The 16,709-nt window shown below is 40.8% G+C and overlaps 1 protein-coding gene across 1 annotated transcript in view; it reads left to right on the top strand.

Moving 5' to 3' along the window:
• col9a1b (collagen, type IX, alpha 1b) overlaps positions 1–16,709 on the top strand; it is a 151,741-nt gene that overhangs the window by 46,832 nt on the left and 88,200 nt on the right. Inside the window, exons 13-19 of the mRNA XM_043681717.2 lie at positions 1,541–1,594; positions 6,581–6,634; positions 10,167–10,220; positions 13,729–13,782; positions 14,489–14,542; positions 15,313–15,366; positions 15,458–15,511. Of these exons, the coding sequence (XP_043537652.2) occupies positions 1,541–1,594; positions 6,581–6,634; positions 10,167–10,220; positions 13,729–13,782; positions 14,489–14,542; positions 15,313–15,366; positions 15,458–15,511 (378 nt within the window). The remainder of the gene's footprint in view (positions 1–1,540; positions 1,595–6,580; positions 6,635–10,166; positions 10,221–13,728; positions 13,783–14,488; positions 14,543–15,312; positions 15,367–15,457; positions 15,512–16,709) is intronic.

The following is a 16,709-nucleotide window of genomic DNA, read 5'->3' as shown; positions in this document are numbered from 1 at the left end:
ATATAATGTGAAAAATGTGAGGTTGTCCAGTTTGGTTGGAGGAAAAGACGTGCAGAGTATTTCTTAAATTGTTAGAGGTTAGGAAGTGAAGATGAAAGAGGTGTCCTTGTTAACAAGTCATTGAAGGTGCAGCAAACTATTGAGAAGGCTAATTGATTATTAGCCATTATTGAAAGAGAATTTGAGTGTAGGAGTAGTGAAGTCTTGCTTCAATTGTATAGGAACTTGGTTAAATCACAACTGGTGTAGTGTGTGTGGATTGGGTCTGCTTACCTCGGGAAAAATATTACTAGATTGAGGGAGATAGAGGAAAGATAGAGGGAGATACAATAAAGGTTCACCAGACTTGTTCCTGGGATGGCAGGAGAGATGGTATACTATGTGTGGATTGGGTCTGCTTACCTCGGGAAAAATATTACTAGATTGAGGGAGATAGAGGAAAGATAGAGGGAGTACAATAAAGGTTCACCAGACTTGTTCCGGGGATGGCAGGAGAGATGGTGCAATTTGAGCCTGTGTTGTCTAAGGTTTCGAAGAATGAGAAGTGATCTAATTGAAACCTACAAAACATTCTGAGATAGGCAGGATAGATGTAGGTAAGTTGTTCCTGCTGGATGGTGAAGGGGCACTATTTAAAAATAAGGGGCATGCCATTTAGGATAAAGATGAGGAGGAATTCTTTTATTCAGAGGGTAATTATTCTTTGAAATTCTCTAGCCTGCAGGGTTGTAGAAGCTTAGTTCTTGAGTATCTTTAAAGTAAATATTGATAAAATTTTGATGATCAATAGCGTAAAAAGTTAAGGGGGTAATGGGTGTGAAAGTGTTGATATTCCATGATCCTATGAAATGATGGAGAAGACCTGGGGCTAAACCTGCTGTTTGTATGTTCCTATTTTCCAACGACACCTGCAGACTTCTGAATGAAACAGTAGTGAAGTATGTCTCAGTACCAGAGCTGATGTTCAGTCCTTCAATCAATGGTTGAGAGATCAGAACAGGCTTCATTAAGAACGTGTTTTCCAGCCCACCTGTCTTCATTCAAGGCCAAATACAACCATGTGAATGGCAAAGTATTGTATGGAATAACTCTAGCTGTAAATATATTAGGGTATGATTGACACATTTGGTTGATCATTTAGCTGCAAACAACATAACAGAGGAATCTGGTGTTAAGGCTTTCCAAATAAAAAGCTAAACATATTGGAACTCCTAGGCAATTGTCTCTTCAATTTATTTTCACATACAGTTCTATACAGTCACTTTAAGCTGAGACCAAGTTGAGTTGAGGCTAGTGAGTTAAAATGAATGAATATGGCTAGTTTCTCCTGAATTGTCACTAAATTTGTAGCTTTCTCAGTTACTATATAGTTTGTACTCCTGTTGTCATTAATTCAGTGGCAATGGACCTCCTTCTGTTTGATATGATTTTGTCCTTGTTGCTTTGAACTGTGTCACAGTTCCTTGACCATTCTGTCTGTAAATGGGGCAGAAACCTGCTCGTATTGCTCATTTCACTCTGCTTTGTTTTTGTCTTTTAGGGTGAAGAAGGAGAACAGGGAGCTCCTGGAGATGTCGGCGCTCAAGGCCCACCAGTAAAGTATTTCACTCTTCAAATATATCTTGCAATACTGTAATTGGAAACGTTGGGCTGATATCCAATTTTTACCAGTAGATGTCAAAGGGCAATCTCAGATTAACTGCTCATTTTACACAACCCCACCTCTGCTGTGGAAATAAATGAGTACTGTATAAGAGGAGGTTGATCTACTATCCCTTGTTCCATTTGCACTTGCAGATCACAATAGAAATCAGGCAATTAGAGCCTGTTTTTAAGGATTGTATAATGACCTTGGGTTTCTGCTGCTGTGCATCACTGAATTTTGTTGAACGTGCTTGAAGATTTAAGATTCTTAAGGCAATGGAAAGGGCTGTTATGGTGCAGTGGTATATCCCTACCTCTGAGCCAAGAGACCTGGGTTCAAGTCCCACCTGCTACAATGGTATGTAATAACTCTGAAGAGGTTGTTTAGAAAGATATCTTAAGGCAATGGACACTGAATTATGCCTGAGAATGGCACAAACTGTTATACCAGGAGGGAAGATGCATAGGAAGATTTTGGATAATCCAAGATGGAGGATGAGAAAAAATTGTGGCTGGAATAGCTGCTCCTTGTTTTTGAGGTATTTTCAAGATTGGAGCTGATTTACTTGAATTCTAGGAGCAGTGATTATTGTTTGATAAGCTGTTGAATTGTTTTGGAATTTCGGGGGAAAAAAGATCAAACAATGGCACTTTTAGAAAGGAGGAGGAGAGACACAGCAGTGACCATATGGCAACTGAAACAAATGAAACAAACAGAAATATACCTGAACAGCTGACTGCCTCTGCTGTTTGGTTTCAAACATCTCCAGACGTTGGAGTTAGTCTAACATGTGCTTTTCCTGTCTGATGTGGGAGATTAGGGAGAGTTTCCATGTTACTGATGATTATGTCTGCAATAAGTTTGTTTGGTTGTGAATCCTATTGGACCATATGAACCAGTTGAAGTTGCAGTTCGATACAATGAGGAATTACAAGAGCTAGAGGGTGTGATGGATGGCAGTTGCAGGAAGGGAGAAAAACCACAAATATAGTCATTATAGGGTTACCTGCAGGAAAAGTAGGAGAGGGAGTTAGGTAGTGCAGCAGTCTCCCGTGGCTATCCCAATTTCAAATAAGTTTGCTGTTGTAGCAAATGTAGAAGGTAATGGACTCTCAGGGGAATGTAGCACCCAGCTTTCTGATACTGAGACTGGCTCTAATGTAACAGACGGTATGTCAGGTTATAACGGATCAATTGTGATCAGGGACACTCTAATCAGAGGCCCAGACAGATGTTTCTGCAGCTGACAGTGAGACATCAGAATGGTATGTTGCCTCCGTGGTGCTAGGATCAAAGATATCTGAGTGCAGAATATTTTCAGAGTGGAGAGGGACCAGCAGGAAGTCCTTTTACATGTTGGAACTAACGACATAAGAAGACAAAAGAACAAGATTCTGAGGAAAGAATATAAGAGGTTTTGCAGGAAATTAAAAAGAAGATCCTCAAGAGTTGTAATATCTGGAATACTCTCAGTGCCATGGGCCAGTGATTGGAAGAATAAAGGGATACAGCAGATGAATGCATGGTTGAGGAGCTGGTGCAAGGGAGAAGGATTCTCATTTTTGCACCATTAAGATCTCTTCTGGGGTAGAAATGACCTGTATAAGAAGGACGGATTGCAAGGGAGTCCCCTGAGTTGGAAGGGGACCAATATACTGGCAGGGAGATTTGCTAGAGCTGCTCGGGAGGACTTAAACTAGTAAGAGTTGAGATTGTGTTGCTGGAAAAGCACAGCAGTCAGGCAGCAACTGAGGAGCAGGAAAATCAACTCTTCGGGCCGGAGCCCTTCATCAGGATGCCAGGGCATGGCATTCATCCACAAACTCCATCAACAAACACATCGACCTGGACCCAATATACCAACCATTACAGCGGACAGCTGAAACTGACAACCGGAAGCGGCAGGGACAGACCACTATAAACACCGGAGGAAACATCAAAGAAGCGCTTCGCAGGAGGCTCCCAAGCACTGATGATGTCGCCTAGCCAGGGGACGAAACGTTTGCAACAAAAACTTCCAGCTCGGCGAACAGAACCACAACAACGAGCACCCGAGCTACAAATCTTCGCACAAACTATGAAGGACTTGTGCCTGAAATGTCGATTCTCCTTCTCGGATGCTGCCTGACATGCTGTGCTTTTCCAGCAACACACTCTCAACTCTGATCTCCAGCATCTGCAGACCAGACTATCACCTAGTTGATTTAAACTAATAAGAGGCTGGGTGGGACCCATGGAGATAGCGAGGAAAGAGACCAGTCTCAGACTGGTACAGATGGGAAAATGGTGCAGTCAAACTGTCAGGACAGGCAGAAACAAAGAAGAAAATGAGGCAGGACTGATAAATTAACTACATTTATTTTAATGCAAGAGTTCTAACAGGTAAGGCAAAATGAATTCAGGGCATAGTTGGGAACATAGCGATTACAGAGACATTGCTTAGGGATGGACACAACTGCCAGCTTAATATTCCAGGATATAGATGCTATAGGAAGCGTAGACAGAGGGACAAGAGAGGAGGGGGAGCGGTGTTTTTGATTTGGGATAACATTACAGCTGTACATCAGGAAGATATTCCTGGGAATACATCCAGGGAAGTTATTTGGGTGGAACTGAGAAAAAGAAAGGGATCATAACCTTATTGAGTTTGTACTGCAGACCCCCGAGTAGTCAATGGGAAATGGAGAAGCAAATTTGTAAGTAGATCTCAGTTATCTGGATGAATAATAAGATGGTTATGGTAGAGGATTTTAATTTTCCAAGCACAGACTGGGACTACCATAGTGTTAAGGGCTTGGATGGCAAGAAATTTATTAAGTGTGTACAAAGAAATATTCTGATTCAAATATGAATCTACCTACTAGAGAAGGTGCAAAACTTGACCTTGTTGGGAAATAAAGCATGGCAGGAGACTGAGGTGTCAATGCGAGAACATTTTGGGACCATTATTCTATTAGATTCAAATTAGTGATGGAAAAGGATAGTGAGGATCTAAAAGTTAAACTTCTAAATTGGAGGAAGGCAAATTTTGATGGTAATAGGCAAGAATTTTAAAATGTTAATGGGGACAGATGTTTGCAGGTAAAAGGATGGCTGGAAAATGGGATGCCTTCAAAAATAAGATAATGAGAATCCAGAGACATTATGTTCCTGTTAGAATGAAAGGAAAGGCTGGTAGGTGTAGGGAATCCTGGATGACTAGAGAAATTGAGGTTTTGGTTAAGATGAAGAAAGAAGCATATGTCAGGTATAGATAGCAGAGATCGAGTGAATGCTTAGAAGAGTATAAAGACACTAGGAGTATACTTGAGAGGGAAATCAGGAGGCCAAAAAGGGGACATGAGATTGCTTTTCAACAAATAGGGTTAAGGAGAATCCAAACAGTTTTTATAAATACATTAAGGACAAAAGGGTAACTCGGGAGAGAATGGGGCCCCTTAAAATTCAGCAATGCCACCAGTGCGTGGAGCCGCAGAAGATGAGGGAAATACTAAACAAGTATTTTGCATCAGTGTTTACCGTGGAGAAGTGTAGAAGATAGAAAAATGGATAGTGACATCTAGGAAAGTGTCCATATTACAGAGGAGGAGGTGCTGGATGTCTTAAAACAGATAAGGGTGGATAAATCCCAGGGACCTGATCTGATATATGCTACAACTCTGTAGGAAGCTAGGGAAGTGATCATTGGGTCCCTTGCTGAGATATTTGTATCATCCATAGCCACAGGTGAGGTGCCGGAAGACTGGAGGTTGGCTAACGTGGTGCCACTATTTAAGGATAAGTCAGGGAACTATAGACTGGTGAACCTGACATCGGTGGTGGGCAAGTTGTTGGAAGGAATCCTGAGGGACAGGGTTTACATATATTTAGAAAAGCAAGGATTGATTTATGCATGAGAAATCGTGTCTCGCTAACTTGATTGAGTTTTTTTGAATAAGTAATGAAGATCGTACACACTTCAGTAAGGTGTTCAACAAGGTTCCTCATGGTAGACTGGTTATCATGGTTAGATAAGTAGCCATTTGGTTACAGAACTGGCTCAAAGATAGAAGATGAAGGGTGATGGTGGAGAGTGGAGAGTTCAGACTGGAGGTCCATGACCAGTGGTGTGCCACTAGGGTCAGTGCTGGCTGCAATGTTTTTCATCACTTATATAAATTATATAAATAAGTGAACAGATGAGGTATGGTTAGTCAGTCTGTAGATGACACCAAAATTGGAGGTGTAGTGGTCAGCGAAGAAGGTTACCTCAGGGTATAATGGGATCTTGATCAGATGGGCCACATGGCTGCGGACTGGCAGATGGAGTTTAATTTACTTAAATGGATTGTTGAATAAAAATGCATAGATGAAAGACCTGCTCTGATTGACAAGGACAACGGCCAGTCTGATGAACGTATGCTGCAACTCTGAGTAAGACAGAGTTCTTTTGAATTGCCAATATTTTTCACAATTTTCTGTTCTGTAACTGTTGTTTTTAACCAACACATTTTCAAGATGACAGCCCTATTGGAGTAATTTGATTGGTTGAGTCTTATTACTTTCAAAGGAGCGTAGCAGATCCTTTTCTGCAGCCTTTACCAAGTAAATTGAACTGTTTAGTTAATTAAATATTTGTTGATTTAGTCTTCAGTTGGTTGCTTATTTGCTTTGTGTGCCAATGATCGTTTGGGGCAAGGCACCTCCCTCAGTGTTGGCAATGGGGCAGTAACCTAACTAGTTGTGTACAAGTGCTGGAGAAGCACGATTTGAATCCACCAACTTCAGACCTGGATACAAGTGCATTACCAACTGTACAACAGTTGGCATTGATCCTGCAAACAGCTTTGCTCAGTTGGACAATTGGAATGAAGATGTTAAAATTGTCTGCAATAGTTCCAATAGTTTCTAATATTTACTTGCTCTTTTAACAAGAAGTTTTCTTGTGAACTTTAGGGTATTCAAGGTCCTAGAGGTTATGCTGGTATGGATGGACGAAAGGGTGATATGGTAAGTTAAACTGATGAAAATAGTTAAGTTCAAACAATTTTCAGTCCCCATCTCATTAACTTGCAATTTATATCTTTCTGTGGCAAACCTCTTCTGACTTAGTGCCACTTTTAAAGAAAGCTACATAAGTGGCACAGCAGGTTTTAAAATTGAATCTGTAATTTCCTCCCAGAGAAATTAAAGATGGTTAAGGAGAGTTAAATCTCAACTTAAAGAGGAATACTGCACAATTGTTTTCTCTTCACACATACCATAGATTATATGATGTGAGACTATTTCATAGCTATCTCAAATAATGATTAAACTTAAAAATGATATTGAGTAACTATCTGATAGAGGAAAATGTTGCCATGTTATGGGAAATGAGCTTCAGTTTTTGACTAGAAATAAAGGATTATAGAAACAGAATTAGGCTGTTAAGCCCCTTGAGCCTTTTCCTCCATGCAGCTAATCTGGGACTCATTTTCCCTCTTGGTCCTGTATTCCTTAATGCATTTGATGACCAAAGACCAAACAATCTCAGCTTTAACGTTAATATTATTATCATAAGAAAATATGTCTTTTGACTCCTTGAGCTTGCATCACCATTCAGTATGTTCATGGCTATCCTGATTGGGACATTAACTTCACTCTCCTGCATACAATATCTCCTTAATTCCTCTGTCAATTAAAAATATGTCTAACTCAGCCTCGAATGTATTCAGTGACCTTGCTCTCTGGCGAAGACTACTCTATCGACTAACAACCCTCTGAGGAATCCTCGTCTCCTCTGTCTTAAATGGGGCACTTGTTCTGGAGCTGTATGCCCTAACTCTAGATTCCCCAAGAAGGCTCCCCTTCTAGCAACACAAATTCCTAACCTCAAACTGTAAGTCCCTTCAGAATCTTATACATTTCAATAAGATCACTTCCACTTCTTCAACCAAGGAATCAGTCAGGTAAATCTTTTCTGAACTGCTTTATATGTAGGTCAGGACACTAAAACTTTACAAGTACTCCAAATGAAGTCTTGCACAAGGCCCTGTATAGTTGTAACAAAATTTCCCTTCATTTATGCAATCGTCTCCCTTGTAATAAAAGCTGGCAATCTAATTACTTGCTTTACATACATGGTAATGTTTTGTGATTCATGTAGCAAGACATCCAAATCCCTCAGTATGTCCAAGTTCTGCAATCTCTCTCCAGTTAAGTAACATTCTGCTTTTCTATTCTGTTTGTCAAAGTGAACAACCTCACATTTTCCAATGTTATACTCTGTGTGCCACATTTTTGCTCACTCACTCAACCTATCCATAAATTCTTTGCATATTCCTATGTATTATTTATTTATTTGTTTTGATGTGATGTGGGAGTCACTGGGTATTACCCATCCCCCTAGCTGTCCTTGAGAAGGTGATGATGAGGTGCCTTCTCGAGCCCATGCAGTCCATGTGCTGTTTTTGAGAGTTCTAAGGTGTTGGCCTAATGACACAGCTTACTCTCCTACCCATGTTTGTGTCATCAGCAAATTTAATTATCACATTCTCAGTCTCTCCACTTAAGTCATTAAAGTCTTTCATAAATAGTTGAGATCCTAGCACGGATCTTTACTGCACTCCTAAAGATGAGCCATTAATTCTGAAATGTTGCTTCTGTTTGCCTAACCAATTTTCTATCTGTGAAGATACATGTGCATTTATCACGTGCAATAATTTTTGATATATATCTTATAAATGCATTTTAAAAATCCAAATAAATCACCTCAGTTGGTTCCCCATTATCTACCTATTTGTTGTTACTTCAAAGAACTCAAATAAAGATGTTATATTTGTCATATACCAATTACCTGGGGCCTTTCCAGAATCTCATGAATCTTGGAGGATTATAACTTTTTTCAAGCCAATAGGTATTAGTTGGTCAGGTCCATGGGGACCTGTCAGTGTTAATCCAGTATTACCAGCACTTTTTCCCAGTGATTGATTGATTGCTTTAAGTTCCTTATTTTTTCCTCTTGATTTATAAACAGTCCTGGGGTATTCTTGTGACTTCTGCAATGAAGACTGATACAAAATATGTGTTAAGTGCTTCCCCTATTTTCCTGTTTCCCATCATTAATTCCCCAATGTCACTCACTGAGGGCTAATGCTCACTTTAGCTTCCTTCTTCATTTTTAAATAGTTACAATCTTCTAACCTACCACTAGTTTTTGCAGTATTATATACATTTTCCTTCAACATAACTTCATGGGGGCTATCTAAAGAAGTTATCTAGAATTAATTATGATTTGCAGAAGAGAGTTTAAACTTCCACCACTATTTGCATAAACATATAAATTGTAATTCCATCACAGAAAGGTCTGGCTTCAATACTAAGATGATACCTTCTCACTTTGCCCTGTCTACTTTAAATTATGGCAATACAACCATAAGTTTGTTTAATCTTACCTTATTATACGCTTAGTGTTCAGGTATTACTCTGGTAAATCTACAGTGCACTCCCTCCAGGTCAATATCTGCTGCTTAAAGTGTGATGCCCAGAATGCTTCCAGTGATTCCTGGTGTGGTTTAACCAAGGCTTTGTGAAATGGAATCTAAACTCTCAGAGCAGCACACTGGGCTTTCCTCTCTGCCGTAAAATTCAATTCTATATTTTTAAAAAGTATACTTTTGTGCTTTTGTTTCTTTTTGTGGGGCAATGGAATCACTCTTGGTGCGCTACACTAGCTTATGCATGTGCGGAAGAAGCCAGGCTACAAATTATTTGTTTCTTTAAGTGAATAAATACTTTTGTGTAGAGGTCGATGCTATTACCAATTGGTTTACATGTCATTGTCCGACAACGATGAACTTGGGGCCAGTTCCATAACAGGTATCAACGTTCCACAGTGAGTTAGCTCCCATCTTGCAAAATTTCCATTGCCAACAATTTCCGAATTTCCGTGAAATGTCCTACTCAGCATTGCAGCTGGTGTGAAAGCCAAGCAGAATGAAAGTATTTTCTTAATTTTCAGTCAACCTGTCTGCTGGTGACAATAGGTGTAGAGATTCAAGAGCAGAAGTAACAGAATTGATTGGGAGCTCCTTCTTGCTCATTCTGTGAATGTTGACCTTGAGGTATTATGCTTACCTTTACACTTATAATTGGTTGAGTAGGATGTTGAGCAGAGATTTCAGTGATGTTGGCAGCCATGTGATAAAGGAGTGACTATATTTAACGGAATGCCTCTGCTGCAAATTTAACATGTTTCTTCACTGCCACAGAGAACCAAATGTCAGCCACCATATTATTTTGATACACGACAGCTGATTTAATGAATGGTGCTACCATGTTGGAAGTTCTTTCAAATGGTTATCACTGTTGGAAGATAGCAGACTGTGCACAGATCCCATTATAATTATGGTCAGTGCCCTGTGCAGGCATTGCTACATATAGCAATGTAACTATTGCTATATGTAACTATTGCTTTGTAACTATTGAAGTTCACAACACTGTCAAAAGAATCGTTGTTGGATATTTTTCCTTCTAAAACCATCTTCTTGGCTTATTTTTCCAGGGTCTTCGTGGATTGGATGGCGAACCTGGTGGCATTGGTCCTATTGGTTCACCTGTAAGTAATGCATATGTAACTGTCCTTTTTTATTTAGCCACCAAGTGGTATGAATGAGAAACTCACTACCTCAGGGAACTGTGCAGGCAAATAGCATAGATGCAGTTCCAGGAAGCTCAACAAGTGCATGAGACAGCAAGAAATAGAAAATCATTCTGAGAGGAAAGACGAAATAGGATTGGAAGGAAGCTCAGATTGAGAATAAACTGTACCACAGACCATTTGGCTTCGGTGGCGTCTTTAGTGTTGTGCATTATATATGGTTACAACATAATTCTGATTATGTTGGTTAGCTTTTTCATTGTTACTGTGTCCAGTTGCCAATATCCTCACTTCTGACAATGGGACATTCTGGGAGCTCACTACTGTATTAAAGAAAGAAAGATTGCATTTAAATAGCACCTTTCACATCCCAAAATACTTCCTGGCTGATTAAATTTTTGTACGCGTTATAACCTATGGAAATAGAAGAGGCAATCTGTACATAGCAATATCCCACAAGTGGCAGTATGATAAATCATTGAAATCATCAGGCAATACTACAGAACTTTGGGGAATACAACAGTAGACCCAGTAGGTTGGTGGTGAGGGAACAAAGGGGGATAAGTCAGTGTTCTGATGATGGAAATATGTGATCTTAATAATGAAGATTTTTATAATGGTGTAGCATTGTAGAGTTAACCTCCTATTCCACTGTCTCCTCATGCATTCTATTTATACCATAACTCATGAAAGGTTTCACTGTTAATGTTTATGTTAAATGTGACTGAAAGTGATATGCTATGACTGTGGACAGAGTGCTGCTTCTTGGTAATCCATGAATATCCAGAGTTGATTATGTGGAAGTTATGATATCACATTGTGTCAGTTGAGTTCCAAAGTGACCACCCGTTAATTTATAGCTCCAAAGGTAATGAATTGAAGTTGTTGATTTATTGCTGAGGTGATAAATATATCCTTGAACAAAAACTGCTGATGTGCAGCCAATATACATAAACGAAAAATTATATAGCATGTTATGTCCTGAAGGTATCTCAAAATGCCTTTACAGCTAATTAAGTACTTTTGAAGTGTAGTCATTTGTTAATGCAGATGGAGTGTCTAATTTGTACATAGCAAGATCCCACAAGCATCAAAAGAATTACCCGATCAAATCATAGTTCAGCAGTGTAAAATAATGCCAGGGACCTAGGTTTGATTCCAGCTTCAGTTGGCTGTATGGAGTTTACACATTTTCTCCGTATATTCCTGGGCTTCCTCCAGGTGTTCCGGTTTCCTCCCACATCCAAAGATGTGCAGTTTAGGTAGATTGGCCATATTAAATTACCCATACTGTCCATGAGTATGCAGTGTAACCATCAGAAATGCAGTGTTATTAAATACAGTAGGATGTTGGATCTGGGTGGGATGCTTTTTAGAGGGTTGGTGTGGACTTGATGGGCTGAATGGCTTGCATTCATACTGTTGGGACTCTATAATTCTGTGACTAGAATGATTGTATGCAAATATCAGATTAAGCTCCCAACCTTCAGCACAATGTGCAAGCTGAGAAGATGTTAAATTTCTCTGGAGCTGGCCTTATTACGTGCAATTGGGTATTCACCATGGAGAAAGACATGGAAGCTAGGAAACTCAGGGAAATAGTGATGCCTTGAAAAGAGTCCACAAAGAGGAGGTGCTATAGGTCCTAAAACACATAAAAGTAGATAAATCCTCAGGACCTGATCATGTGTATTCCAGGACATTGTGGGCAGTTAGGCAAGAAAAGGAAACAAGGTAAAAACAATGACTGCAGATGCTGGAAACCAGTTTCTGGATTAGTGGTGCTGGAAGAGCACAGCAATTCAGGCAGCATCCAAGGAGCTTCGAAATCGACGTTTCAGGCAAAAGCCCTTCATCAGGAATAAAGGCAGTGAGCCTGGAGCGTGGAGAGATAAGCTGGAGGAGTGTGGGAGTGGGGAGAAAGTAGCATAGAGTACAATGGGTGAGTGGGGGAGGGGATGAAGGTGATAGGTCAGGGAGGAGAGGGTGGAGTGGATAGGTGAAAAAGGAGATAGGCAGGTAGGACAAGTCCGGACAAGTCATGGGGACAGTGCTGAGCTGGAAGTTTGGAACTAGGGTGAGGTGGGGGAAGGGGAAATGAGGAAACTGTTGAAGTCCACATTGATGCCCTGGGGTTGAAGTGTTCCGAGGCGGAAGATGAGGCGTTTTTCCTCCAGGCGTCGGGTGGTGAGGGAGCGGCAGTGAAGGAGGCCCAGGACCTCCATGTCCTCGGCAGAGTGGGAGGGGGAGTTGAAATGTTGGGCCACGGGGCGGTGTGGTTGATTGGTGCGGGTGTCCCGGAGATGTTCCCTAAAGCGCTCTGCTAGGAGGCGCCCAGTCTCCCCAATGTAGAGGAGACCGCATCGGGAGCAACGGATACAATAAATGATATTAGTGGATGTGCAAGTAAAACTTTGATGGATGTGGAAGGCTCCTTTAGGGCCTTGGATAGAGGTGAGGGAAGAGGTGTGGATGCAGGTTTTACAGTTCCTGCGGTGGCAGGGGAAAGTGCCAGGATGGGAGGGTGGGTTGTAAGGGGGCGTGGACCTGACCAGGTAGTCACGGAGGGAACGGTCTTTGCGGAAGGTGGAAAGGAGTGGGGAGGGAAATATAGCCCTGGTGGTGGGGTCCAAACAGCCTGGAGGAAGAACGCCTCATCTTCTGCCTCGGAACACTTCAACCCCAGGGCATCAATGTGGACTTCAACAGTTTCCTCATTTCCCCTTCCTCCTGACTGTCCCCGTCTTCCAGCTACCAACCAAATTCATTCCTCCCATCAACCAACTAGGTCATTCCCTCTACTGTGTTCACCTCTCTCTACCTGACTACCTGCCCATCTCCCCAACCAAAACCCTCCCTGACCCCTCCTTTATCTGCAGCTCTCCTTACACTCACCCCCAGTCCTGAAGAATGCTTATACTTGAAATATTGACTTCTGCACCACCTGATGCTGCTTGGCTTGCTGTGTTCTTGCCTCCTGCTTGTCTACCTTGGATTCCAACATCTGCAGTTTTTTTTTGTCTCTTACTAGGTTTTGGGGAATCAGCAAGTGATTCTTCACAACATGATTCTTAGCTGCTGACCTACTCTTGTAGCTATTATATTGAGATATGGTTGATGTATCAAATATATTAAAGAGTTAAGTGTTTGAAGTGAAAAGTTTGGGTTTGCTGAGTCATTTCATGTTAATAATTTAGAATACTTCAAAGATGCTGTACTCCTGATCCAGAGTGTTACTTGATGATACTAGAGCATTTGTTCATTAAGATTGTACATCAGTGGTCACTAAATGGCTTTGTCTTATTTGGGATTTTAAAACGTGTTGCAGTTTTCAGTTAGATGCATAGCAGTATTGTGTCATAGCATGACATTTTGTTAGGGTAATGCGTGCAGCAAAGTTGCAGTCCACATAATGACTATTTAATAGTTTGTGAAAGGTGTGTGACAATTGTCTATTCCTTTTCAGGGAGATGTCGGCCCTCAAGGCCCTCTGGGTGAGCCTGGCCCTAAAGGTGATCGTGTAAGTCACATTATGTTATTCATTATTTTTCTCATGTGTGCGTACTTTTCACCTCAAATAAAAGATTCTCATTCATTTTAGATGAATCACCTCAAATAAAAGATTCTCATTCATTTTAGATCATCACATTTTCATTTAGTGATGGACTTAAGTAAAAGCTTTGTTTTGTAACTGGGAAAAACCAGTGACCACAAGAGGAAAACAATACACAGAGTTATGATGAACTGCAGAAACTTACTGAAAGAAGCAGAATCAATAATTTTCTAATGGGTCTTGGATAAATATTTAATGAAAGAAATTTTCAGAGTCATGGGAAAAATGCATGTGATGGAACTAATTGAAGAGCTTCTTTAAAGCTCCAGTACAGGCATTATGGGTTGAACAGCTTCTTTAGAGCTCTACCTCTCTGTGATGTGTGGACACAAAATAAGAATGCATTCCTGAGCCTTATTCATTTTTTTCTTAAGCTAACTCATTAGCCTACATATTGGTATCCAATTTGTCTTGTGGTTTGGCTTTTACAATGGTCTTTGTATCATTGGAGCATCTACTGAAAGATCCAGTACAGAGGTCAACATAGCCTGCTGTCAATGGGAAATGTTCTACAGCCTCCTGATGCCCTCTCCTCTGATGTACACTTCCATTGTGTGAATCTGTGTGCAACTCATAAAACTGACCTGATCTGTCTTTCTTATTTAAACTGCAGGGTCGCCCTGGTCCCAGGGGAATTACAGGGTCTCCAGGATCAAAAGGAGAACCAGTGAGTGTTTCTTCATCAGTTTTCTTATTTATTTACCAGAAGATACCAGTTTAGCTCTTACTTTATTTAACTGCTATCAGCTTATGTCTGAAAAGTCAATCTTGGATATCCATTATATTAAAATGCAACTGTGAGTTTGGAAAAACAGGAGAAACTTTGAAATTTGAAATAAAGAAAAACATCTAGAAAGGGTATGGTAACCAAGGGAGAACAAATCTCTAAAGGGAAGAGATGTACTAATGTTTTGAAATCAAAACAGAAAGTGCTAGAGAAACTTAGTAGGTATGGCTGCATCTGTGGAGAGAGAAATAAAATCAAGGTTTCAACTCTATCGTGACTCCTCTTCAGAACTCTGTAGAAAAGTCCATTTGACTTGGAACGTTAACTCTGCTTTTCGCTCTCCGCAGATGGTCCAGATGTGCTGAGTTTCTCCTGCATTTATTGTTTTATTTCAGATTTCAAGCATTAACACTATTTTATTTTTAAGTTAATGATTTGACCGTGATTAGGGTTGGGCAATAAATGCTGGCCAGCCAGCGATGCCCACATCCCACAAAATGAAGAAATAGAAAAAATATTTTACTAAAATTATCCCAACCCCGAGGTATGAACATTGTCTCTGCCTTCCCAGATAATGACTGAATGTTGCATTTATTTTCTTGTCAATTTGGTGCTTCCTTGTCACCTGTACACAATGTAGAGCTCATTTGCATAATCAGTTGAATTCACTGCGCTGCTGCTCCTGAAGAGCCTTGTGTTTTCTGTACAAGGGATTACCAGGTGTTGATGCACGGGATGGTATACCTGGGATGCCTGGATCAAAGGTAAGATTGAAACCTTCCAAATTCTTTCAGAAATGTTTTGCCTCATTCTTCGACTTGAGTTTTACAAATTCCTTCTTTACTTTCTTCGTAGGGTGAAGCTGGTAAACCAGGAGCTCCAGGTGAAGCCGGACCTCGAGGTTTGCCTGTAAGTGTAACTTCTACACGTGACTTAACATAAACTGCTAGAACCGCTGGATGTCTTGAAATGCATAAAGGTGGATAAATCCCCAGGACCTGATCAGGTGTACCCTAGTCTCTGTGGGAAGCTAGGGAAGTGATTGCTGGGCCTCTTGCTGAGATATTTGTGTCATTGATAGTCACAGGTAAGGGTCCCAGAAAACTGGAGGTTGACTAACGTGGTACCATTATTTAAGAAAGGTGATAAGGACAAGCCAGGAAACTATAAACTGGTGAGCCTAATGTCAGTGGTGGGCAAGTTGTTGGAGGGAATCCTGAGGGACAAGATTTACATGTATTTAGAAAGGCAAGGACTGATTAGGGATAGTCAACATGGCTTTGTGCATGGGAAATCATGTCTTACAAACTTGATTGAGTTTTTTGAGGAAGTAACAAAGAGGATTGATGAGGGCAGAGTGGTAGATGTGATCTATATGGACTTCAGTAAAGACATTTGACAAGGTTCCCCATGGGAGACTGGTTAGCAAGGTTAGATTTCATGGAATACAGGGAGAACTAGCCATTTGGATACAGAACTGGCTGAAAGGTAGATGACAGATGGTAGTGATTGAGGGTTGTTTTTCCCTGATCTGGAGGCCTGTGACCAGTGGAGTGCCACAGGATCAGTGCTGGGTCCACTACTTCTCATCATTTATATAAATGGTTTGGATATGAACGTAGGAGGTATAGTTAGTAAGTTTGCAGATGACACCAAAATTGGAGATGTAGTGGACAGCAAAAAAGGTTACCTCAGATTACAAAAGATCTCGATCAGGTGGGCCAGTGGGCTGAGGAGTGGCAGATGGAGTTTAGTTTAGATAAATGCGAGGTGCTGCATTTTGGGAAAGCAAGTCTTAGCAGGACTTGTACACTTAATAGGAAAGTCCGAGGGAATGCTGAACCAAGAAACCTTGGAGTGCAGGTTCATAGCTCCTTGAAAGTTGAGTTGCAGGAAGATAGGATAGTGAAGAAGGCGTTTGGTATGCTTTCACTTATTGGTCAGAGTATTGAGTATAGGAGTTGGGAGGTCATATTGCGCTTGTACAGGACGTTAGTTAGGCCACTTTTGGAATATTGTGTGCAATTCTGGTCTCTTTCCTATTGGAAGGATTGTGAAACTTGTAAATCTTTTCTGAACCCTTTCAAGGAAGTTGCCATGGTTGGAT

The sequence above is a fragment of the Chiloscyllium plagiosum genome, unplaced genomic scaffold (assembly GCF_037043375.1).
Source record: "Chiloscyllium plagiosum isolate Xiang-an unplaced genomic scaffold, Cpla_swu_hap1 HiC_scaffold_3, whole genome shotgun sequence".
Lineage (NCBI taxonomy): Eukaryota > Metazoa > Chordata > Chondrichthyes > Orectolobiformes > Hemiscylliidae > Chiloscyllium > Chiloscyllium plagiosum.
Note: the sequence above shows the minus strand (reverse complement) of the source record. Positions and strands in the feature narration are given on the sequence as shown.